Source organism: Callorhinchus milii, unplaced genomic scaffold, assembly GCF_018977255.1.
Source record: "Callorhinchus milii isolate IMCB2004 unplaced genomic scaffold, IMCB_Cmil_1.0 Scaffold21, whole genome shotgun sequence".
NCBI lineage: Eukaryota > Metazoa > Chordata > Chondrichthyes > Chimaeriformes > Callorhinchidae > Callorhinchus > Callorhinchus milii.
Genome location: NW_024704762.1, coordinates 8,833,737 through 8,857,329, shown reverse-complemented (window position 1 = coordinate 8,857,329; position 23,593 = coordinate 8,833,737). Strand labels below are relative to the sequence as shown.

The 23,593-nt window shown below is 51.6% G+C and overlaps 1 protein-coding gene across 7 annotated transcripts in view; it reads right to left on the bottom strand.

Moving 5' to 3' along the window:
- Positions 1 to 3,020: 3,020 nt before the first annotated feature.
- ssbp4 (single stranded DNA binding protein 4) overlaps positions 3,021 to 23,593 on the bottom strand; it is a 50,697-nt gene continuing 30,124 nt past the window's right edge. For 2 of the 7 annotated variants that reach the window (XM_042342604.1, XM_042342602.1), the window contains exons 5-18: positions 9,396 to 9,485; positions 8,679 to 8,759; positions 8,180 to 8,239; positions 7,439 to 7,505; positions 7,221 to 7,291; positions 6,252 to 6,319; positions 6,042 to 6,090; positions 5,777 to 5,812; positions 5,402 to 5,453; positions 5,184 to 5,254; positions 4,861 to 4,939; positions 4,262 to 4,290; positions 3,897 to 3,998; positions 3,211 to 3,310 (exon numbers count right to left, since the gene is read on the bottom strand). In XM_042342604.1, coding sequence (XP_042198538.1) covers positions 3,278 to 3,310; positions 3,897 to 3,998; positions 4,262 to 4,290; positions 4,861 to 4,939; positions 5,184 to 5,254; positions 5,402 to 5,453; positions 5,777 to 5,812; positions 6,042 to 6,090; positions 6,252 to 6,319; positions 7,221 to 7,291; positions 7,439 to 7,505; positions 8,180 to 8,239; positions 8,679 to 8,759; positions 9,396 to 9,485 — 888 coding nt within the window. In that variant the 3' untranslated portion in view covers positions 3,211 to 3,277. Of the gene's footprint in view, positions 3,311 to 3,896; positions 3,999 to 4,261; positions 4,291 to 4,860; positions 4,940 to 5,183; positions 5,255 to 5,401; positions 5,454 to 5,776; positions 5,813 to 6,041; positions 6,091 to 6,251; positions 6,320 to 7,220; positions 7,292 to 7,438; positions 7,506 to 8,179; positions 8,240 to 8,678; positions 8,760 to 9,395; positions 9,486 to 23,593 lie in introns of all 7 variants that reach the window. The other 5 variants (XM_042342605.1, XM_042342603.1, XM_042342601.1 and 2 more) reach the window with 3 other exon arrangements.

Below are 23,593 nucleotides of genomic sequence, written 5' to 3'. Positions count from 1 at the left end.
ATTAATGTTTGTTTGTGGGACGCTGCTGAGTGCAATTGGCTGCCGCGCTTCGCCCACAAATATACAGTCAATTCACTTTACAGCATATTCTGTGAAGCGCTTTGAGACGTCTCGAAGACGTGGAAAAAGCGCTATATCAAATGCAAGGATTATTATTGTTATTATTACATTATGATTAGAATTTCCTTCTGTTGCAAACCTTTATCTCGATGAATGATTTATTGGAAAAAAAACACTCGAGACAAAGCCAAAAAATAAGAAAAAAAATCAATGAGGTTTATTGATGCAGTTTAATATGCAACTGTTGATCTAAAGAATCTTTTACAATATAAAGGACATACAAATGACATAATATATATATACTACACAGAACAACTAAACCAGGACGGGACCTATGGGTCTAGGAACTAGAAAATGCCTCTGGCCGAGTGCACTCTGTGTTCAATACTGTCAAATCTGTAAGCGACAACAAGACAGAGGAGGGAACCTGGTGTGAGTTACACATCGCACGCAATGTACGAGACAGCAATCGGAGAAAGCTTCAAAGGGAGGGATGGAGGGAGAAAGATAGAGGGGGAGGTAGAGAGGGAGATAGGGAGCGAGAAAAGGATGGAGGGAGGGAGAGAGGGAGGGAAAGCTGAGAGAGAAAGAGAGAGAGAGAGACAGTGGAACTGTACAAGGTCTTAACAAAGAAATAAAAAAAACATTTTTTTATTTTAAAAAAATGCAAGAGATTTGACGAGGATCTTCTTGTTTATAAAGCAGCAAACTTTTTTTTAATTCCCCCCTCACCTTAGCACCCCTCCCTCCCTCCCTCCCCCCCCCACCCCCCACCACACACATTCCCCTTAAACCTCTCCCGCATTTTGTGGGCGAATGGGGCAACCGAATTGTGCACAGAAATGTCCCATAAACAGACATGGAGTGAGTGCCTTACATCAAGTGCCTGCACAAAAGGAGGACATTTGCAAATCTCCCCCCACCCCTCCCCTCAGAGGAAATGTTGCAGCACTGTGGTCTGTAAATTATCCCGGGCTCCAACAACCAACTAGGAATATGTTTTGCCTGTTAGCACTACCTCACCCATTGCTCGTGGCTCATTGACCTGACCTGTACTGGTGGTGGTGATCTGTAGCTCGAGGGTTAGAGCACTCGCCTCGCAAGCGAGAGACCTGGGTTCGATTCCCGGCAGGGGCGAAACCTTGGGCGAGTTTCCTTACTCCGCACGCCTGACAATAATCCCTCGAGAAGAAAGAATAATAAATCGGTCACTTCAATCCACGCTTGTTTGTGAGGATACTCACTGCTGTGTGCAATTGGCTGGCACGTTTCGCCCACAAATATACAGTCAATTCACTTTACAGTATATTCTGTGAAGGCGCTTTGAGACGTCTCAAAGACGTATAAAGCTCTATATCAAATGCAAGTATTATTATTATTATTATTATCTGCCTCCATCTAGTGGCAGGTTCTCCTCACTTGCCCTGTGCGATTGATTGAGGGAAATAACTTGGCTTACCTAGAAATGTTGAGATATTATGCAAACATCAGAGCTTCTGGTGGAAAATGTGTGTGTGTGTGTGTGGAGAGGGGGGAAGGGGTGCAAAAAATACGCGGGACCCAATGACACCCCATTTCCTACCTCAAATCGCCCTCCACCCCCATCTAAACTGTACAACCAATTTGGATCACAGCCCTACCTTGCCAATGAGCAATGAAACCAAACCAAATCCCCCCCCCACCAACCCCACCCCCCACAAAAAAAGTTTGCCAAACATTTTTCCCCCTTCACCCCCAAGACATTGCCCCTGTAACAGAAGGCCAAGTCAGAGAGAGAGAGAGAGAGAGAGAGAGAGACCCTCAGCAGAGTGTTGATGACAGTAACAATAATCTATATTTACTGGTTGGAAAGAGCATTCCCAAACATCGAAATAAAAAAAAACACAAGGTACCGGATCAAATTTACAGGGAATTCTATGGCCGACCGTTGAGCTTAGAGGTAATGGAGAGTGTGTGGGGTTCCTCAAGCGATCGGCTGTTTAGCGAGTGAGTGAGACACCCGGCAATTGTCCAATCAGAAGAGTCATTGAAGAGGAGGCTGTGTGAGCGGAGAAATTTCTGAAGACGAGCGTTGAAGAGGGGATGTCCCTGGAGGAGGGAGGGAGGGGGAGGAGGAGGGGGAGGGGTGAGAAGGGGAGAAAACAAAGGGTGAAGGGTTTCACCCATCAAAATGGCTTCCGTGCAGGTTGGGACGTTGTGAGTGTTGAGTCTCGGGCAGCGAGTTTCTCTGGACCGCAGTGGGGCGGGGAGGAGGGGGTGGGGGCTAACCTCTCCGTGGTGGCTCCTCATCAATCCCGTCATTCCTGTTTCCTTCCCTGGAATTCTCCGCCCCGTCATTCCTCACCTGGCGAGAGGCTGCTTCATCGTAAGCTCTTGTGCTCTTGTGGGAAGTGGAGGAGACGGGCCCACGGTGGAGAGAGGCCCACGGTGGAGGAGTGAAGCCCACGGTGGAGGAGTGAAGCCCACGGTGGAGGAGTGAAGCCCACGGTGGAGGAGTGAAGCCCTCGGTGGAGGAGAGAGCTCAAAATGGCGGCTCCTCTCTTTCTCCTCTTCTTTCACTGCAGTTCATCTCTTTTATGGATGAGAGGGATCCAGAACAAGGGAGTGGGTGTGAAACAAAGTGGTGGATCTCTTGAAAACAGTGGCGAGCCAATGGGATTCCCTGGGCTTCCAATAAGCTCCCCTTCCCCAAGCAAGTGGGATAGCAGCTGTATATAATTCCCCCCTCTCTCCTCCCCACCCCACCTCCCCCATCGAAAACACAGTTACCCAGTCTCCCTATTACCAGGACACGTACTCAACATGAAGATGGGTAGAGGATAGAACAAGGGCTTTTTCTGCCTCCTTATCTTCAATGGGAATAACATTTTTATACAAATAAAAGCAGACTTTGAAACATTAAAATGTCTTTGAATATTTCTGGGACCTCCCCCCCCCCTCACCCCCACATCCCCATTGCATCAAAGTCTCCCCCACCCTCTCCCTCCGCCTCTCCCATCTTCCCCGATGTGTAAAGGTGACGTCTCCATTTTGTGTTGGTGGTTTGTTTTCCTCATTTCTTCCCCTAAGCCTCAGGCTTCACGTAGAGTTCATTAAATTCAACGCCTGAAGGTATGGCCTCCTCATGAATGCTCTTGCTGATCTCTATGGCGACCGAACAGGGCTTGTTCAGTGAGGGAAGAGGGTGTGGGGTGGGGGAGGGAGAGGGGGGGTGTGATCACACACTCATTGTCATACTTGGGGAATACTGCTGAGAGACAGAAAAACACACAACACATATAAACGTCTCAAGACCTTCAGAGGATGCACATTAAAACTCACATAAGTCGTACAACATTTAATATGACTTACACGAGGTCCGAGTTGCAGGCAAACTGTAGAAGTCGTAGAAAATCCGATTTAATCAGTCGTCTACAACTGCGCACGAGTATATTTAATGCAGGTGGCAAGTGCGCACGCAGTAATCCTAACCCTAAGTGTAGTGACCGTGTATTTTGGTAGGCAAAAGCGACTGCCAATTTGCGCACAGTAATAGCCCACAAACAGCCATGAGTTGAACGACCGATTTTACTGTGGGATTGTCGTCCAGGACGCTGAGAGAGAAATTAAACGTCCACCTGAGTAGGGCACAGATGGGACGGTGGTCTAACATCTCATCCTGACAATGCTGAACTTCAATCTAGACTTGGGAGTTCAAAATCCTGACGCGGGGCTTGAACCCACAAACCTTCTCCCAAATGAGCCGAACGCCTCGGCTTGGAAACTGGGTGAGGGGTGGGGGGGAGGGGGGGAGATCATTTCATGAAGGTTCTTGACCCCAGTTGCTCGATACTCACGCTTTCGCTTTGAAACGGATTTAAGAAATTCCCCCCCATCTCTCCGTCGTCCCGGGGTGTTCCTGGAGGATTGTTGATCCCCGTCATGTTGTTTGGGGAATTCTGCGGGAAAAAGAGGGGGGGGAGAGGCGACATTCCTCAGTGACCACAATACACAATAACAGGGAAGCTCCAATCACTGCTCCAACCCCAGGTCTCCCAGCCCAACGCATGTCCTGACCGATACTCAGGGGGCAGAGAGTAAGGTTGTCCTATGGATTCATTGCATCACATGTCCTCCTCAACCCCAGCCCTAAAACATTGCTCGTCTCAGGTACAGTCCGCCCCCACCCAGGGAAGTGCAGTGTGTCAGTGCGCCCCCTTACCTTTGGCAACCCGTCCATGTCCCCAGAGCCTGTAACACACAAACACGGTTAAGACACAGCACACGGTTATCACACGCAAATACCCGGTTGTTACACACAGCACACGCACGGCATTTAAACTTTAATCCGTTTAACGGGGCAAGGGAGGAACAGATGAACTCTCTCTCTCTCGTCACCAGTCAACGTACACGGAAAAATTGGCAACGCAACTAATGGCCATCGTGAAAGGGTCTCACAACTTGGCAAGTCTTTTTAATGCACCCCTCCCTTCCTCCAGCCTCTCCGTGATGTACCAGCCCCTAACGTGGAGAAACTCACAACTGCACTGTGAAAGGGTGGTAAGAAATATATGGCCACTGGATGACGCTGCAGCACCAGTTATAAACCGAGGGTCCCTCAACTGCAGAATTAATCAAAACCCTCAAAACTTTGCAATAATAATGATGATAATAATAATAATCCTCGCATTTGATACAGCGCCTTATCACGTCGTCCAGAGGTCGCAAAGCGCGTCACGGGATATATTTTAAAGTGCAGTGGCAAGTGGATTTGACAGTGGGTGAAACCCGTCCATGTCCACCCGGAGGAGTGAAGATTACCTAACGTTCCGTTCATGTGGTGCGGCTCCATTCCTGGCATTCCACCCATCGGCCCTTCGCCTCCCGGGCCCATCGGGAACTGAAACACGAGGGGGAAAAAGCGCGGGAGTTAAGATGCTGAATTAGTGCTGGTTGAGGATGTGTTGGGGGGAGAGGGGCGGGGGGGGGGGGGGGTTGTGGGGAGGAGGGAAGGGCTGGGGCCTGTCTTGTACAATGTTTGCAGCTGTGCATTTTCTGCGTGTGATGCCATCACGTGCAGTTAGTTGCGTGTCGTCGCGTGTTGATCACCTGCCACCGCGCGCTTGCGCGTGGCTGGCACTTACCCCGGGCCGGTTCCCGCCCCCTCCGATCGGGTTCATGATGGTGTACATGTTCTCACTCGAGTTAGTGGAGTCTGGAAAAACAACCGAGAGGACAGGCGGTGAGACGTCAACGGTCAAAATGATACAAAGCATCGTCTCACACACACACACAACTCGACCATCACCCCCCACCCCACCACCCCCCCACCCAGAGACAGAGAGAGAGTTTCCAACCGTACCTCCTGGACTTGGCATGATGGGGGTCCCTGGAGGAGCCCCCCCAGGTGGGCCCTGTGTGGAGAAAGGAAGAGAAGACAGGAATATTCTTGAGTTTTCGACCCGTGTCTAATTTGATCATTCAATGTCAATTACAGGTGAATCCATTTGTAAGTTTCATTCCCCGCCCCCCCCCCCCCCCCCCCAACCTGCCAATTTGCCACAGTTATACAGTTAGGGAGGGGTGGGGGCCAGACATTGACCATGTCTTATGTGGACCTTGCACTTTGGTTTGGACAAGTGGAATTATTGGACACTGAACAACAGATAAGTTACAGGTCATCGAGATCTCATCGCGAGCGCTGGGGTTTCACCGGGAATGTCAGAAAGCTGCTCACCACATAGTTGCCCGGAGAGGACGAGGAGTAGGCAATCTACAGGGGATGAGAAACAACTGTTAATCACCAGGTAACCAGCCACAGAATAACCAACGACGACTTGCATTTAAATGGCGCCCTTCACACGGGGCAGCGTAAGCAAGTAACCAGCCAGAGAGTGACCAGGGAACCCGCCAACTATTTCCTTTCCTTCGCAAATCGACACACGGACGCACACATGGCCTCAGTCATTCTCTCTCTCTCTCTCTCTCTCTCTCTCGCTTACCGAGTTAGCGTTTGGAGGGTTTGGCCACGGTCTCCCTCCCGCGGGGCCTCTGTAAACAAATACAATCCAGGGTCAGATACCGAGTAACGTAACGCAGCAATCCCCCCCCCCACCCCGGCACTGCCCGGCTGGAGCCACTGTTACTCGGGACCGCGAGGGAGTCAAGACACCGCGAGAGAACTGCCCCTCCTCCGAGCGGGGAAACCTTACATGTTTATTCCTGGCATTCCCGGTCCACTGAGGGAGCTGGGCGGTGGCCTCATCCCACCTCCGTAACCCTGGAACACAAGAGGGAAGCAAGGAGTGAGACGGGAGGGAGACCTAGGAATGTTGGGAATTCTCTCGTTTGGAGATTAATAGGCACTGTCCGGACGGACCCCCACTCTCTCTCTCCCCCGAGACTTGATGTGAATGACACTTATTGGTTGGGAGGCACAATTCTCCTTGCTGTTGTGATTTTTCTCCCTCCCCACCCCAAGGGGCGCTAACCCCAATCCGAGCCCCAACTCCCAACTAAAGCGACTCATTACACGCCTGGGATGTGACCTGAGTGGGTGGTGGTTTTACCCACGGAGAGGGAGAGGGAGAGGGAGGAGAGGGGTTTTAGGTCACAACAGATCTTTTATTAATAATAATAATAATCCTTGCATTTGATATAGCACTTTTCATGTCTTCTCGAAGTCTCAAAGCGCTTCACGGAATAGACTGTAAAGTGAATTGACTGTATATTTGTGGGCGAACGCGGCAGCCAATTGCGCACAGCAATGTCCCGCAAACAGTCGTGGATTGAAAATGACCAATTTATTATTGTTTTGTTTTGGAGGGATTATTATTAGACTCTGTGTGGAGTAAGGAAACTTGCCCAATTTTTCGCACTGCCTGGAATTGAACCCAGGTCTCTCGCTTGCAAGGCGAGTGCTCTAACCACTGAGCTCCAGGACTCCACCTTCCCTGCATTTTCTCTGTACCCCTAAATACCATTGCTCCCCAAGTGGCTATCTCCACTTTTATACATCCCCATTGACGCTGCCTGTGGAGAGGGGTCGTGGCAGGGAGCGGTTTGCAGATTCCAAACCAGGCAAAGGCTCTATTATTGTGAGGTCTCATGGCTTGAGCTGCGGGAGGGGAGGTGTTGGGGGGAACCTACGGGAGGTGTCTAAGCATGAACGCAGTGGTTACCTGTGGGGGCATGCTGCCCATGCCCCTCGGGGGCGTCACTCTCTGCATGGGACCTCCCATGTTTGGATGTCCTGCGACAAAGAGAAAGGCATTAAAAACCACTTTAATGAGGCAGGGGAATGGGATCAGAGTGGGGTGGGGGGGGGAGGGGGGGGAAGGAAGAGCAGGGGAATTGGGATGAGAGTAAAGAGCTGGTGGCCTCCTGGGCTGACGCTTACCCTGCTGTCTCGTAGGGTCCATGGCATTCGGTAACAAAGCCTGAGATCCTGGAACTCCTACAGGAGGCTGCGGCAGGAGAGAGGAGCCTGGGATTAAACGTCCGTTACACAACACAGCAATTCTGGGGGCGATGCCCCATTTAGTGGAATCGGTGGCTTTGATACGGTTGTGCCCTGCACCATCCTGGCCCCCTGGGCACCATCCGCCCCCGACCATCACAGAGCACAACCACCCACACCCCCCCACCCCACCACCCCCCACACCCCTCCTCCCCCAACTGAGCAACACAAGAAAGGAACGACAGCACAAAGGACTTTTAAATAAATATTTCTATCAGGAAAGTGCGGTGGGCGCTGCAGTGCTGAGTCATTGCCACCGGAGGGCAGTGGTGAACTGTAGGGAACTTCCATGATGTCCTGATCTTAAGAGCCTATTGTTAGGTGCGCGTGTGTGCACGTGTGTGTGTGCGCGTGTGTGCACGTGTGTGCGCGTGTGTGTGCGCGTGTGTGCGCGTGTGCGTGTGCGTGCCTATGCGTGCGTGTGTGGGGTGAAGGTAGAGGTGGAGAGGGGGAGAGAGTACAGAGATTCTGGGCTTGATGCATCAGTGTCTGTTGGCTCCATCCTCAAAGCCAGGGGGTGGTGGGTGGGTGGTGTGCTCGGCGTTGTGTTAAAGACCCCGGTGGGGTTGTGGCGGAGGTTGGGGGTGGGGGGGGGGGTTGGGGGTGAGGTCACGCACTTACCTGGCTCGACATTCGTAAGGACGCCCGGGGCCCTCCGGGGTAACGAGGGGACATGAAAGGCTGCGGAGAGCAAAGCAGAAACCGCGACAAAAGTTAAAACACTGACCCAATTCAGCTCCTGTCCCCCCCTCCCCCCCCCAATCTAACCCTTGTAGCTTGAATGGACCAAAGTCAAACCTGCTGTGACAAGGACATGTTGGGGCTAACGCTGGTCAAGCCGTTGTGACATGTTTAGGGATGGGAATCCCAGGGTCACCTCCCGCCCAACCAGGCCTCGAAGATTTACCCGGCAGGGCTCCGGCCGCCATTGGCGTGTTGTTAACACGTAGTATGGCGTGTTAGTTATCAGCGCAGTGTATAGTGAGTGTAGTGTGTTGTCAGTGAGCAGCGAGACATGTTGTCCGCATGTGGAGTAGCGTGTTTGTTGCTTGATCCACATGTCGGTGCTAAGCTTCTTCTCTTACTGTTAAGGTGGGGGCGGTGGGGGAGAAGTTCTTACCTGACTGTGAGGCCCCATGATGGGGTTGTTAGGGTTGTGTGGAGGCTGCGTGTGGGGCGAGGGCTGGGAGCCAGGGGGGCCCTACAAGAGAGAAACAACAATAAAGTCAGCACGTTGGAAAATGGGAACTCAACACGTAGCCGGCAGGGGGCAGTGTGACCCTTGGAATCTAAACCCCACTCGGGTTCAGTGTCACTGGCACAGGAGCGAGAGAAAGGGAGAAAGAAAGAGAGATAGAGAAGGGAAGAAAGAGACGGCGAGAGAGAGAGAGAGAGAGAGAGAGAGATTGCGAGAGACTCCAGAAAGCGGAGAGAGGCAGAGAAAGAAAGAGAGAGGAGGGGGGGGGGGGGTGAAGGGAAGAGACGAGGATGGATAGAGCGAGGGGGAGAGAGAAGGGAAAGAGGAAAGATAAGAAAGAGGGAGAAAGCAAAGGAGAGAACCAGCCGAGGGGGGGAGGAGAAGGATGGGGGGTGGGGGTGGGGGAGTGTTGGTGTGTAGACAGGAAGCAGAGCACAGCATGAGCTCAGGGCAGGAGTCAAAGGCCAGGCTTTCCCAACAACCCATCAATTGTCACCGCTGAACAGGTTAAGTCACGAGTCCTCGAGATCTCCCCCTCACCGAACCCTCTCCCCCCTATCTTTGCCGAGCTTCCCCTCCCCCCCCCCCCCCCCCCTCACCCCGACACACGCGCACACGAGCTCCGTCCTGAGCGAGTACCTGAAAGAAGCCGGGGGGCATGGGGCCGGCTGGCATGCCGTCGTTGGGCGCCATGTTGCCGAGCACCGGGCTGGGAGCTGCCGCCGCACTCTGTGGGAAAGAAGACGAGAGGAAAAAACGCGATCAGATGCCGGAGCAAAATCGGAGCTGGGGAACATGGGAACAGGAGGAGGCCATTCAGCCCCTCGAGCCTGTTCCGTCATTCTATTAGATCATGGCTGATCTGTACCTCAATCCCAATTACCCCCCTTTGCCCCTCGATCCCCTGACCTAACAAATATCCATCCAACTCAATTTGAAAGGATCCAACAACAAGATCAACCGCTCGCATTTCTATAGCGTCTCTCACACAGGGTAACGTCCCAGAGCTTTTTGTGGGGGGAGAAAGCGTCCCACCGAGATCACACGGGCTCAGTCGGCAGCATTCTCCCTTCCGAATCAGACGGTTGTGGGTTCGAGCCCAACATTGAGGCTATTTGAGCTCACAGTCTGGGCTGACGCTCGAGTGCATTGCTTGGGGAGGAGGAAGGGGGGTGGTGGGAGGGGTACGTTAGGGGGGAGTGGGGGGAGGGGGGTTAGGGAGTGTCACATTGTCAAGATTTTTTTTGGTCAGGCGGATGTCCGACGCACGTTGAAACCCATCACAGTGCAGGTTGGCAAGAGCCAAGGCTTGGGTGATGCCCAGATTGTGAGTTGGGGGGGGGGGGGGGGGTGTGGGGGGGGTTTGTGAGCTGGAGTATTAACCAGTGAAAAAGGGCTTAGCTTGCCAAGTCAAGGAAGTTTCAAGCACAGTTTGCCCAGCTAGGACCAACCTACCACTAGGGCCTGCAGGGCTTGAGTGAGGAGATCCCCTGACCGGGTCCTTTTGATGTGTGGCTCATAGCACAGAGTGGTGCTCGTAGTACAATCTCACTGCTTCCCTCCTGACCTGTCCCTGTCCAAACAAACCTCTTTGTCTGACACCTCCTCCATTGAAGGCCTTTGTCTGCCATTCCCTCCCTCCCTCTCTGGTCAGCATCAACAACAAATGACATGTGTATGTAATTTGTCGGAAGGACATCCCAAGGGCTGGTCAGTTTGTACGGGGCAGGAATCTCAGCCTTAAAAGAATCTCAGTAGAAAGTTCCCATCTTTCTTCCAAATAACAGCATAAGGTCTTTTTGTTACGGTCCTTCACGTTTGGACCAGTGGAAGAGGCCTTATCCTGAACTCAAGACCCTTGCCTGCACCCCCCATCCCCACCCCCTCCCCCTCCCCGAGCTCCTCAATATAAGCCGCTGAAAAGGAGCCGTTGAGAAGGAGAAGGGTTGGTGAAAGGGTTAATCAGCGTACAAAGCAGGAGACACAAAGCAATCGGTCTCTCTGACTCCTACACAGGCTCTCTAACCCATTTGTGCTCCCCCAACCCCTCAATACCCCCCCCACTCCCACCCCCATACCCCTCACACCCCTACCCCCACCCCCCCCCCCCACCACCACAGTCAGGGTGATCACCCTTCACTGCCTTCAGCAATCCTTCCCACTCAGCGCTCAGCCGTTCGCGGCTCCCCAGCCAACGGGGAATGTTTTGCTCAGAGCTGGTCATGCATACTAATGGCACTGAACATCTAAGCTCTCTCTCTCTCTCTCGCTCTCTCGCTAGCACCAAGGTTCCTGACAAACCAGCCAATTGAAAACATCCCTCACATATTACCCCCCACCCCCCCCCCACACCACCACCAGCCCCCAACCCCCCCCAGCCTCCCCGCTCACCCGCCCCATCGGTGCAATGCTCCAGAAACAGCCTGGCATCATTCACTTGACAATTTCCCCTCTTCACCTCCCCTCCGCCCACCCCCCCACCGTCAAAAAAAAAAACCCCTCGCCCCCACCTCCGTCTCTAACTCTATTCCCCCACCCGCCCAACTGCTTTAACATTTAAGATTGCGCAGAAATTGGGCAGAATTCTCGAACGCAGCCTCTTAATCACGAGCTCGTTTCTTGAAAATTCCGACTGAATCTTTCCGCAGCGACTGTGTTGTTTTGCAGACAGGTGCGGCAGCAAACTTTATGGCCAGCAACCCATCCCATGAATGGCCACAAAGTGACTGACCAATTTTATTTGGGTGGTGGGGTGGGGGGGGGGGGGGGGGAATTTCCAGCCAGGGCATTGGGAGAGAGAAAAAGCAGAGTCCTGAAGCGTACTGGTTCGAGCGCTCCCCTCGCAAGCCTGAGGACCCAGGTTTGATTCCCTCATCACGTTGCTGAGGTGTCTCGAAGTGCTTGCTTCACAGAACATATTGTTAAGTGTAGTGACTGTGTATTCTGTGGGCGAAACACGGCAACCAATTACACACCGCAGCGTCCTGCAAACAGTTGCGGATTGATTGACCGCATTTTTGCGTCGAGGGATTATTACCCCCAGAAAATGATCCGGCAATTGACTAACAACCGGCTTCCCACTTACTGCTCGGCAAACAGAGGTGGAGTGAGGAAACTTGCCTAAGGTTTCGTCCTGCCCGGGAATCGAACCCGGGTCCGCTCGTTTGCGAGGCGAGGGCTCTAACCACTACACTACAGGACTCCTCCGCTGTGTGTCTGCAAAGCGCTTTGAGACGTTCTCCTGCACAAAAGGTTTTGGGATGCTGTGCAAGTGAAAACCGCTGTGTTTGCTGAGTCTAAAGACAGAAACCTTTCCGTTGCTTTCCTTCCCCCTGACCCTGTCATCACCCTCTCCCCTCCCCCTGAGGGGGATAGAGGAGGGGGAGGACGATGGTGGAGGGAGAGAAATAAAATCACCCATTTGTGTTGAACGCAGAGTGGAAACAGCTCTGGGTTTAATGTGCCCCCGTGGCTGATACTCACAGAGGCAAGAGGAGTTGTCAACGAAATCTATAAACCACCCGGTTTATTTGCAAAAAGAATATATATCAAAGGCTGTGGAGAGAACAGCAGACTCTTTAAATCGGGCAGAGCGAGAGAGAGAGAGAGAGAGAGGGAGAGGGAGGGGGAGAGAACGAGAGAGAGAGAGAGAGAGAGAGAGAGAGAGAAAGAGAAAAAGTCAATGATTTATTCCCCTTTGTCTCAGGCAGTCGATGGCCTCTTGGGAAATGGTTTGCTACCGGCGTCAGTTCCGGAGTCACTTTGTGTTAGTCAGAAAATTTACTGTGAAATTTTTTTTTAGGAGGTGGGGGGATGGGGAGGGGAGATGGGAGGGGAGGGAGGGGTGGGGGTGGGGGTGTGGGGGTTCGTTGACTAGTCTACCTGCTCGCTGACAAATTCTCCCCCCCTCCTCCTCCCCATCGCTTATCAGGTGAGGGGGCTCCAGGCTGCAAGTAGTCATGACAACCTCAACCTTGCCTGCCTCTCAAATGCCCATTAAAACCCTTCACCTGTCAATCATTCACAGCCTCTCTCTCTCTCTCTCTCTCTCTCCCCCCTCACTAACCCCACCACCACCCTCCCAGGAGACCTGTCTGTGCTTCCAGCTTACAGAAGCCCCCAAGATAACAGCGCTGACAATTTGCAACCTGCATCCAATTGTGAAGCTGTTTTTTTTTTCACGCGGGTAAAATCTATTATTAATACAAGTATTGCCATCTATTTTTATTTATTCGAAAGAGATGAGGCTCTTTGCACCTACACCCACAAAATATACGCAGAACCCACTGTACAATGTACCCCGTGAGGGGCTTTGAGATGTCTCGACGACGTGACAAGGCGCTATAAGGCTATATATGCGAGGATTACTATGATATGATTATTACATTGAATTGAGGCTTCACAACATTTGCCAGGATGCAGAGAGTTTTACCATTGTCCCCGCGTGAGTCCACGTTTATCCGTTTGTTAGGGCGAGGATCACTCCATAGGTAAAATTAAAAATAATAATAATTTGGTCGCTCAATCCACCGCTGTTCATGGGACGCTGCCGGGTGCCATTGGCTGGCGCGTTTCACCCACAAAACGTACGGTTAATTCACTTCACAGTGTATCCTGTGAAGCGCTTTGAGACGTCTCGAAGATGTGATAAGGCGCTACATAACATGGAAGGATTATCATTATTATTTAAGAAGCTGTAAAGGGAGCATCTGCTCACTCACCAGGTTAAGTACCAATGCTCTAGTGGAGACACCTAGTGACAGCAAAAGGACACTGCGTCCCAACCTCCTGTGTGAATTGGAGGTGTTATCAGCCTTGTACCATGGGGTCCTCTCGCTTGCAAGGGCAAGAGCGCTACCCACCATGTTACGGGACTCCCCAAGGACAACACAGTTGTTGGGAGTATTGGTGGGGAGTTCCTAGAGCTGGACTTTTTGGGGGTGGAGTGGTGGGGGAAAGGGGTGGAGGGGCTTTATGGGTGGTGGACGAGGTGGGAGGGGAAGAGAGCTACGTGGGTCCTTTTTAAATCCGTCACAAATTCCGACAGAGATCTGGGGAATGTCTCCCTCTCTCTCGCTAGTGAGCGAGTGCCGGGTTCCCAGCAGATGCTGCCTCAATCAGGTAAATTAATTAACTCTAAACAAATCTGTCAGGGAACCTCTCCTGCTTCCCAGCCCTGCTCCGACACGCAGGGTGCTGGGCACGATGCCCACTCGCTGCAAGTGGCAAGCGAGAGGCGCTGGTGGGATTAACCCTTTCGCCAGCCTCTCGCCCACGGCCTCGGGGTGACATTGACCCTTTGGCCCCTGGGGGGCGCTGCCCGGCCCTGTGCCCTGCGTCCATCAGCCCACATCGCTGCAGGCGCCTCAGCTTGTGACGATCATACCTTGCCTATAAACACCACGGCCCCCATCCACCTTACCATCAGCCCCCGAACAGTGTGTGGGTATGTACAGCATGTGTGTGTGTGTGTCACTTTGTACAGCCAGATTGCAGTAAGTACCCCTCTATTACCCTCTCCCACACCCCTCTATACCTCTCCCCTACACCCCTCTATGCCACTCTCTATGGCCAACCCATGGCCCTTGGGCTGCAAGTGGCTTTGAGGGGCTGTCAAGAAATGTCTGGCTGAACACTCGCACTAGTCTAAGTGAGTCTGTTTAAAATCAATGTCCTGTTTCCAGTTGCTACTGAGCGGCGCTGGTCGTGGCTGTGCATCGAGAGGTATTCGATGGGAGAACATTGATTAGGTCGGAGACCAAACAGTTTGGCCACCAGGAGTGTAACGTCAGCAAACCCACCGCCCCCTCCCACTCCCAGCCCCCCAGTCTCTGCGTTGGCTGAGTCCGACTTCTGATTGCAACACGTGTACTGCTAATTGGCCGAAATTAACAGCGTTAATTAGCAACACGGCGCAGAAATATTAATCAGCCCTGGTTCCCCAGCCTCCTGGGAGCAGCAGATACATGACCTGCTGCACAGGAGCAGAGCTGAGTTCATGCTTCCAGATCAATGCAGAGCTTCACGTTGGTGACTCTGAGATCACAGGTGAGCCTGACGCTCGTGTCTAGCTGTGCGTTGTCGAAGGTGCCGTCCTTCAGGTGAGACGTTAAACTGAGGTCCCTCTTCAAGATCTCGTTGCCAAGATCCCATGACTCTATTTGAAAAGAAAAGGGAGTTCCTCTCTCCCAGGATCCTGGCCCCCCCAAATCCCCCAAAATGACGTCTACAAACAGTCACTTGACAGCAATTCCCTGCGATGCATTTCGAGATGTTTCGGGCATAGCAGATGTTCTATCAGTTGCAAAGATTATTGTGATTGTAATAAAGGTTTCAAGCTCTGCTCGGTTTCTCTGCTGCAGAGTGGAAATATTGCACTGGGGGATGGGGGTGGGTGGGGGAGGGGTGGGGGTGTGGGGGGAAGAACTTGCGCCAGCTCTAGATTTACTTCAGTTTCTTAGCGTTTCAGAGATTCTAGAATTTAGGAAATTGTTGAGTTAAGAACATAAGAATTTGCTGGACAAAACAAGACCAAGGTCCATTCGGTTCGCCCTCCACCATCCTGGCCGCCGCTCCCAAACTATATACTGTATCCTGAGATATTGGTTCCTAACAGAAATATATCTAATTTGCCTTTCAAAGAATCAACACTTTCTGCTTCCACCATCTCCCCAGGGAGCCTGTTCCATACATTTGCTCCTCGCTCATTGAATTAAGTGTTTCCGCAGATTTGTTTTGAATTTATCCCCCTTAAAATTCAGCCTGGTTTGGGGGGGGGGGGGTGGGGGGACAGTCAGGGTTTTCATTCCCCATTGTTTTCTGGTGGGGCCCCTCCAATCTTCTGGCTTAGGACACAACCACGGAAGATATGCAACTCTTAATAAGTGCTTCACTAGAACATTCACTTTCAGTCCAGAGTCTCCCCCTGGACACTTCCAATATCCGGCATGGAGTGGACTCGCTTCAAAATGACACGACAAAATGGCCGTCTTCCAGGTCGTTGGCTCATAAGAAGCGATGTCACCAGTGACCCAACGTCCTGGAAGGCGGGTATGAAGCGTTATTGAAGTCATTTCACGCAGAAAATAATAATAGAAGCGCTTCTTTCTCTTAGCGCCCAGGAGCAGGACGTAGGATGTGACCCCCTCCCTCCGACCACCCTACCACCCAACCCCCCCCACTCCCCCGACACCCAGCAATTACCTGATGACCTGTAAGTCGGCTATTTTGTCTCATGCTCCATTTCTGGCGTTCGATAGCGCTCACGGTTTTGGCCACCGTGTTAGCTATAACGGAGGTTGCTCTGCGTTGCACCTACGAAACGCCACTCAGACTTGCCTCCTGCCGCGAGGGGCGGCTTGCGCGGTGCAGCCAAGGGACAGGACAGAGATCCAAACGGGATCCCTGAGCAATAGGAAGCACGTTCCTGCTGTAGCGTCAGGCACCGCGGAGACCTGACCTGCCGAGCGAGCCCTGCTCTACAATACCCAGATTTAGCTACAGCGAGTTATACACTCGGGCTGTCACACACGTGAGCGTTTGATAGCCGGGAATATTCATCCAGGGTTCCCCACCCTCCTCATCCCTGTGTGTATGGACATTGGTGCTGTGACGGACAGGGCTCACTCATAAGGTACAGACTGGTGGTGGTGGGGGGTGAGAGGCCACAAGTGATACAATAAGACATTCTCTCAAATGCACGGTTCAGTGTAATATTAAATCACTGCTGTCAGCAGACACGGAGTGAGTGAGTGAGTGAGTGAATGAGTGAGAGTGTGAGTGAGTGTGAAGGCGAGTGAGAGAGAGTGAGTGAAAGTATGTGAGTGAGGAGAGTGAGCGTGTGAGAGTGAGTGAAGATAGAGAGTGAGTGAGTGAGTGAGCGAGCGAGTGAGAACGTGAGCGTGAGAGTGAAAATGAGTGCGCATGAGAGAATGAGCGAGCGTACATGAGAGTGAGGGAGTAAGTGAGTGAGTGAGTGAGTGAGTGAGTGAGACAAAGTAAGTGCATGAGAGAGTGAGTGTGAGTGACTTTGTTATAAACACACTCATATTGAGATGATTTACCATTGACTACAGATATTATATCCGTGGCTGGGTGGGGTAGCAATACGCGGGACCCTGATAGGAGTCGGTTTGGTGTTGTTGTGGGGGGGGTGGGGGTTCGAGGCGATGTTGTAGGGGTGAAGGATGGTGGTGGTGGGGGGGGGGGGGGAATGTAACAGTCTTGTTATCTCTGTGTGGAGAGAGGCTGCATTCCGGCTCTATCTGCTTCTTTTTACCACTTAATTAATCATGAGCGCTGGGGGAGCGGAGGAGCCGGGCACGTCATTGGCTGCCTGCGAGCCGAGCGTTGTGTGTAGCTGGTCCCTGGGGAGGGGGGATGAGGAATTAGACCCGAACACAGCGAGCGAAGGTGGGGGGGGGGTTGGGTGTGGGGAGAGAGGAGAGAGAGATTGGGGGGGGTTGGGGGGGGGCACAACTCACACAAACACACAACATCCACAGGTCCTAGTGCCCGGCTAGCTCCCATCTTGGTCTACTCTGCTCTGCTTGCCCATTTTTATTCATTAACCGACAAATCTGCATCACCTGAAGCATTTTCGCCCGCAAAATATACAGTCAGTCGATCCACTTTACAGCAGGGCTGCCCTGCGAAGCGCTCTGAGATGTCTGCGCGACGTGATAAGGTTCTACATCGAATGCAAGGATTATTATTGTTGTTGTTAATGTCACCAATGCGTTTCCTTTACCGGAGGTGGGTAAAACATTACTCATTTCATTTCGCTCACAAAATACACGGTCGATTTATTTTACAGTGTATATCCTGTGAAGCGCTTTGAGACGTCTCGATGGCGTGATAAATGCAGGGATTATTATTATTATTGTTACTGACTCATTATGGGATAACCAACTTCTAGAAGGGGAAGGTGTTTTTCTCTAATCCCCTCCACTGCTCATTCCCATAAGGGGATCAGCCCGTTGATGCCAAGACCCGTGTGTGTGTGTGTGTGTGTGTGTGTGTGTGGGTGTGTGACCAGTGGCCAGTTGGAAAGGTACAGCACAGGTCACGCCTTCAGACTAAAGCCTTGACATTTTTAGCGGATTTTTAGTGGAGAAATAACTGCGAAGCGCCGAAAAAATTAGCAGGAGGGGCTTAATCCTGGGGAGTTCTGTGTGCGTGCGTGCGTGCGTGTGCGTGTGCACGCGTGTGTGCATGTGTGGGTGCATGTTGGGTGGGAAGAAACCAAATCTTCCGAAGGCACTCGCTGTCGTCCCAGGGCTTTGGGGTGTCCTCCCGGCGTGAAAAGGCGCCGTACAAATGCAAGTTGTTGTTGTTGCAGTGCACGCTTCTGCCACGAGAGGCTGCTAACACACTCTGCAATTACACCCGAGCCCTGGGAGTGCATTTGTGACTCGTGCCTGTGTTAGAAATTCAGACAAAAATGTAGTAAACTATGGGTGGGGGTTGGGGGCGGGGGGGTAGAGTGGGGGGTGGTGGGGGAGAGAGGGAGGGGATGGGAAACGGGTTGAAATGATTTCCGTGTACATCTATGGTTCTGGGGAGAGACTTATACCAGTCGTAGAGGCCAACACGCTCACAGACGCACACGCGCGCACATAAGCAATTGTGTCTCCTGCGCACACACACACACACACACATATGCACACATGCACAAGGTCAGAGTCTAACACAGCGCGAAAAGAGTCATGCACATGTACACACGCAAAGCCATAGACGGATAGAAAGTGAGGCAGAGATACACACGCACATAGATAGCGTGACAGATAGTGCGACACTAAAGTAAAACACGCAGATTCTCTCTCTCTCTCTCTCACACACACACACATAACACAGACACACGACGTGTAACAGCGAGGAGGGAAACATAGACAGATTCTCACACACACAAACACACACAGAAAGAGACCTAGACACAGCAGATGGGGTGGGAGAGGGCATCTGCCTTACGCGCTGTTGTAAAAGCAGGACGAGGACAAAGATCACATTGTGCGGGACTGACTACACGTAAACAGACGTTTCTCCACAAATCTTCAACAGAAATATTGTCCCTCCATTGTCAAAAGGTTTTATAGGAATTCTGTGCTAACTGGGGTGGGTGGGGGGAGTGGGGCGGGGGTGGTGGGGGCGAGGCTGTTTTTAGATGAATGTGACCCCTATTGCTCAACCCCCACTATAAACCCCCACCAATTAACCAACGCTTCAAATAACCTTCATTCCCACCCCTGGTTGCTCACACTTTCGTTGCCTTCAACTTCGGAGCAAATCAGGAGCAGGAGAAGCCATTCAGCCCAACAAGCCCGCTCGCCAAGACCACTCACTCCATTAAAACCTCCCCAATCCCACCTCCTCACTTTCCAGCTGTGTCCTCTGTAAGTTTTTGACTCCCCTAAGTATTCGTCCGTCTCTTAAATCCTCCAACTCCTCTCTGGGACTGTGCGTTCTAGATTTCAGGAGGGAGAGGGTCTGAGGGTGCGGAGGGGACCGAGGAGAGGGTGGTGAGGGGGGCGGGGGGAGTGGGGAGGTGCTATTCCTTAACTGAGACGTTAAAATGAGGTTCAGTCTGCCGGTTCATCTGGACGTTAAAGACCCCATGGCGCTAACTCAAAAAGAGAAGGGTATATTTTTCTCTCCCTGGTGTCATGACCAGTTTTGATTGATCACCCCACCCCTCGTGGCTGTTTGTGGGAGCTTGCTGAGCGCAAATCGCATCCTGCGTTTGCCTACAAACACACACACAGTCACTACACTTGACGGCAAATTCCCTGCGGAGCGCTTCGAGACATTTCAACGTCATTGGTCTTGTATCAAAGGGGTAATAGTCCCTCTTTAAAAAAAATTAAAAAAGCAGAATAATGCGGTCACTCAATCCACGACCGTTTGTGGGACGCTGCTGTGCGCAATTGGGCTGCCGCGTTTCGCCCAAGAGATGTACCGTACAGTCACTTCGCTTCACAGTATATTCCCCGAGGCGCTTTGAGACGTCTCGAAGACGCGATAAGGCGCTGCGTCAAAGGCGAGGGTTATTATCATATTATTACTGCCATCAAATGCAATAGCGTTTTGTTTCCCCGAACCTCCTGCATTTAATTTGTAAGGAGCCAGAAAATAACAGCAGCGAGAAGTTAGGCTCTTAGCCTGGGCTTGTGCGTCTGATCGCGGCCTGGCCAAGTGAGAGGACGGAGTTAGTGCAGCGAACGATTAAGGCAGGAAGCAGGATATACTTGGATCTAAAATTACAGAGGGAATGAAAAAGCCCAAATGGATTTGTTTCACAGGAATTCTACTAAAACCAAGCAATGCCCTCCCGGTGTAAATTTTATTCCAACTGCTTCTCTCCTTCAGTGCTGTTCGAGAGAAATGATTGGGCGGAACAGCGGGATAGACAAAAACCTTTCACCTCTGGGGCCTCAACTCAACTCTGTCCACAGAGGGATAAAGGCTCCTCTCTCTCTCTCTCTCTCGCTCGCTCGCTCGCTCACTCACTCTCTCACACACCACCTTCGATCTTTCACCTCTGGTTCCTGGGTTCATATCCGGGCCAGAAAGAGAGCGGGGAGGAGAGAGCGAGAGAGAGAGAGAAAAAAAAGGGTTAGTGTGAAGGGAGAAAAGAAAAACAGAGATGGAAAGAGACTAGAGTGTGGACAGATGAAGAAAGAGGTAAAAAGAAGGAGGGAGGAGACTGGTTCCAGGCCTCCATAACCAAGGCTTCAAAACACAACGCTTTAAGATTAAGAAAAATTGAAGGATTCATCTCTAGAGATCTCAGACGGCAATAGGTCCCAGGAGAGGATTATAGAGTTGGTTGGGCTAACAAAATACATCTTTCTTGCTTAAGTGTTTCTTGATTTATGGCCTAAATCCATATTATTTGTTATTTGTATGACTATTTTGTTGGCCACCACTAATTATATAGAGTTTCCCCCCCATCCACCCAGGCTGACGTCCCCCTCGATGAATGTTCCTGGTACCCAAGTCCTGGTGGGTTGGCAACTTGGTCCTTGGCTCTGTCTTTGTTTGGACTTGTTTTTTTTGGTCAGCCGGGCGTCTGACACACGCGGAAACCCATCGCCGTTGCTTAAGAGTCTCCAAACTGAGAATTCCATACCTCCCACCCACGCATGGGAATCCCAGAGATAAGATTGTTGGAATGGAATGTGCTCTCAACTCTCTCTCGACCCCTGGAGGGACACATCCTGCTTCTCCAATTCCAGCAAGTATTAGGCACAGGTTGGCAAGAGCCAAGGCTTGGGGGGAGCCCAGTGTGCGTTCTGGGTAACTGCTGGAGTCTAACCAGCTAAAAGCGCGTAGCTTGTCATTGACAATTGGCTGCCGTGTTTCACCCACAGAATATACATTCAATTCACTCAACACTGTGTCCTGTGAAGCGTGAAGACGTGATAAGGCGCTGCATCAATTGCAAGGATTATTATTATTATTATTATTATTATTATATCACTGTCTGGCAAGCTTTCCCGTTGTGCTGGGCCCTTGGACCCAGGAGAGTCCCTGGCAGACAGTGCTCTGGCTCTCATGCTCATTTATCAAAGGTCTGGATCAGTGCAAGGGCAGCACAGCTGAACTCCCGTCTACTGTATTGTACAAATCATTTGCAAGACAATGAACAGTCTGTGGACGCAGGCAGATCTCGGAGAGCCCCAGGCGCACGCGCGCACACACACACACACACACAACACACAACAAGCCCCAGAGATCCCTCTCCATCACACAACCAAATCCACACTGGCATTCCTCCTGCCCTCGCTTGCACTCACTCCTCAAAGCAATAAATCTCCCACAATAGCCCTGGTTAACTCCCCCACCCCCTCCCCTCCCCCACGCCCACAGCCCCCCCACTCTCTCTGCCACCTTTGAAACTATACCCCTCTCCCCTCCTCTTCCCCCTCCCCCTTTTGTACTTTGGAGTTGAGGTACAGATCAGCCACGATCTAACAGAATGAATGGAAGAACTTAAATATGTAAGGAGGGAGGAGTTTAATAATAATAATCCTTGCATTTGACGTAGTGCATTATCCCACCTTTGAGACGTCTCAAAGAGCTTCACAGGATATACTGTAAAGTGGAGTGACTGTGCATTCTGTGGGTGGTTTAATCATGTATGGGGGGGTGGGGTGGAGGGGGGGGGGGGGAGTGGGTAATCAGCCAATTTTGCTCACTCCTTTCTCGACCTTCTACCAAGAAGTGGGGTGGCGGGGGTGGTGGGAGGGGAGGGGGATTTACTGTTTTATTCAAAATGGGGAGGGGGGGTTGCATTGAGGCATTGGTGTTATGGCAGGTCCGCAATGGGTTAAAAAAACCTCCTTTCTCTCCCCCCCCACTCGTTTCTTACTCAGCTCAAGCATATTCCACCCTTCCAGGTCACTGTGTGTTAAACATTAACACTCACAGTTTATGACTCGCTCACTAATAAAACCATATAATTCTCCAACATCAACAACCGCCATCCTCTGCCCCTCGTCCACCTCCTCTCCCCACCCCCATCCCACCCCCCCCCCCCCACCCCGTTATGAGCTGCTGCTACTCTATGAGATTCCTCGCCATCAGCAGGCAGGACATCCTTTACAAAATCATAGTCAAAACATTCAGGGACGTGAGGAGGGAGACGGAAAGAGCGGAGGATAAATAAAAGGGCGACTTGGTCAACAATGGGGGGAGAGAGAGAAGAGAGGGAGAGGGAGGCACGGACACGATGAGCCGAATGGCTTCGCTACGAGCTCCCCCCCCCCCACCTCTCCATGTTTCGGTTTCCATTTCTCTTTCAGAGAAAATCGATTGTAGATAAATTGTTGCCTTCACTTGAACGCCCTCCTCCTCCCCCTTCACAGCCCTCCACCCCTCCCCTCCCCACCAACGGCCGCTCACCCCTCCCCTCCACCCCCATATAAAACACATTGTTTATGGCTCCCTTCCAGAAACGCTATTTAAAAAACACGCCCTTGTTTATAGCTTTGGTAGACAAGAGAGGACAAGACAAGACACTCCGGTGGTGTCTCCCACCAACTGTTAAGAGGCACATTGACACACACACTGACACACACACCTCGTCACAGTGGGAGGGGTGGGGGGGGTATCAGATTCCCATTCATTTCCTGTTTCATGATATTATTTATCCTAATAATAATCCTTGTATTTGATACAGCGCCGTATCACGTTGTTGAGACGACTCAAAGCGCTTCATGGAATATATTGTAAAGTGAGTGACTGTGTATTTTGTGGGCAAAATGTGGCAGCCAATTGCACACAGCAGCGTCCCACAAACGGGAGTGATTTTTACCCCAGGAAAGCCATCGTCCAGTTGACGAACAACCGAGTTCCTACTTACTGCCGGGTAAACAGAGGCGCGTGTGCGCGTGTGCATGTGCGTGTGTGTGGAGTAAGGAAACTTGCCTAAAGTTTCGCCCTGCCCAGGAATCGATCCCAGGTCCTCTCGCTTGCGAGGTGAGCGTGCCGACAGTTATCCTACGGAACTCCATAATAATATTCCCTACATTTGCTGAAACATCTTTCGCATCGGGACGTCCGAAAGTGCTTCGCAAGGTATACTATAAAGTCCGCTTTTGGGTGACTGTGTGCTTTTGGGTGAACAGAATGACACTTTAATATACTGTTGATGATTCCTCCTGTCTTATTGCACCCAGCCTGAAAACTGGGCTCGGTTCAGGACTACAGAGAACGGAAGACAATAGCACAGGAAACGAGAGTCTGAAACTGCAGGGGGAAAGGAACACAAAGGGAGCGAGACAGTTAAGAGACTTTGGGAGCGGAGTGAGGCGGTGTGTCCTTAGGCTGGAGCCGAG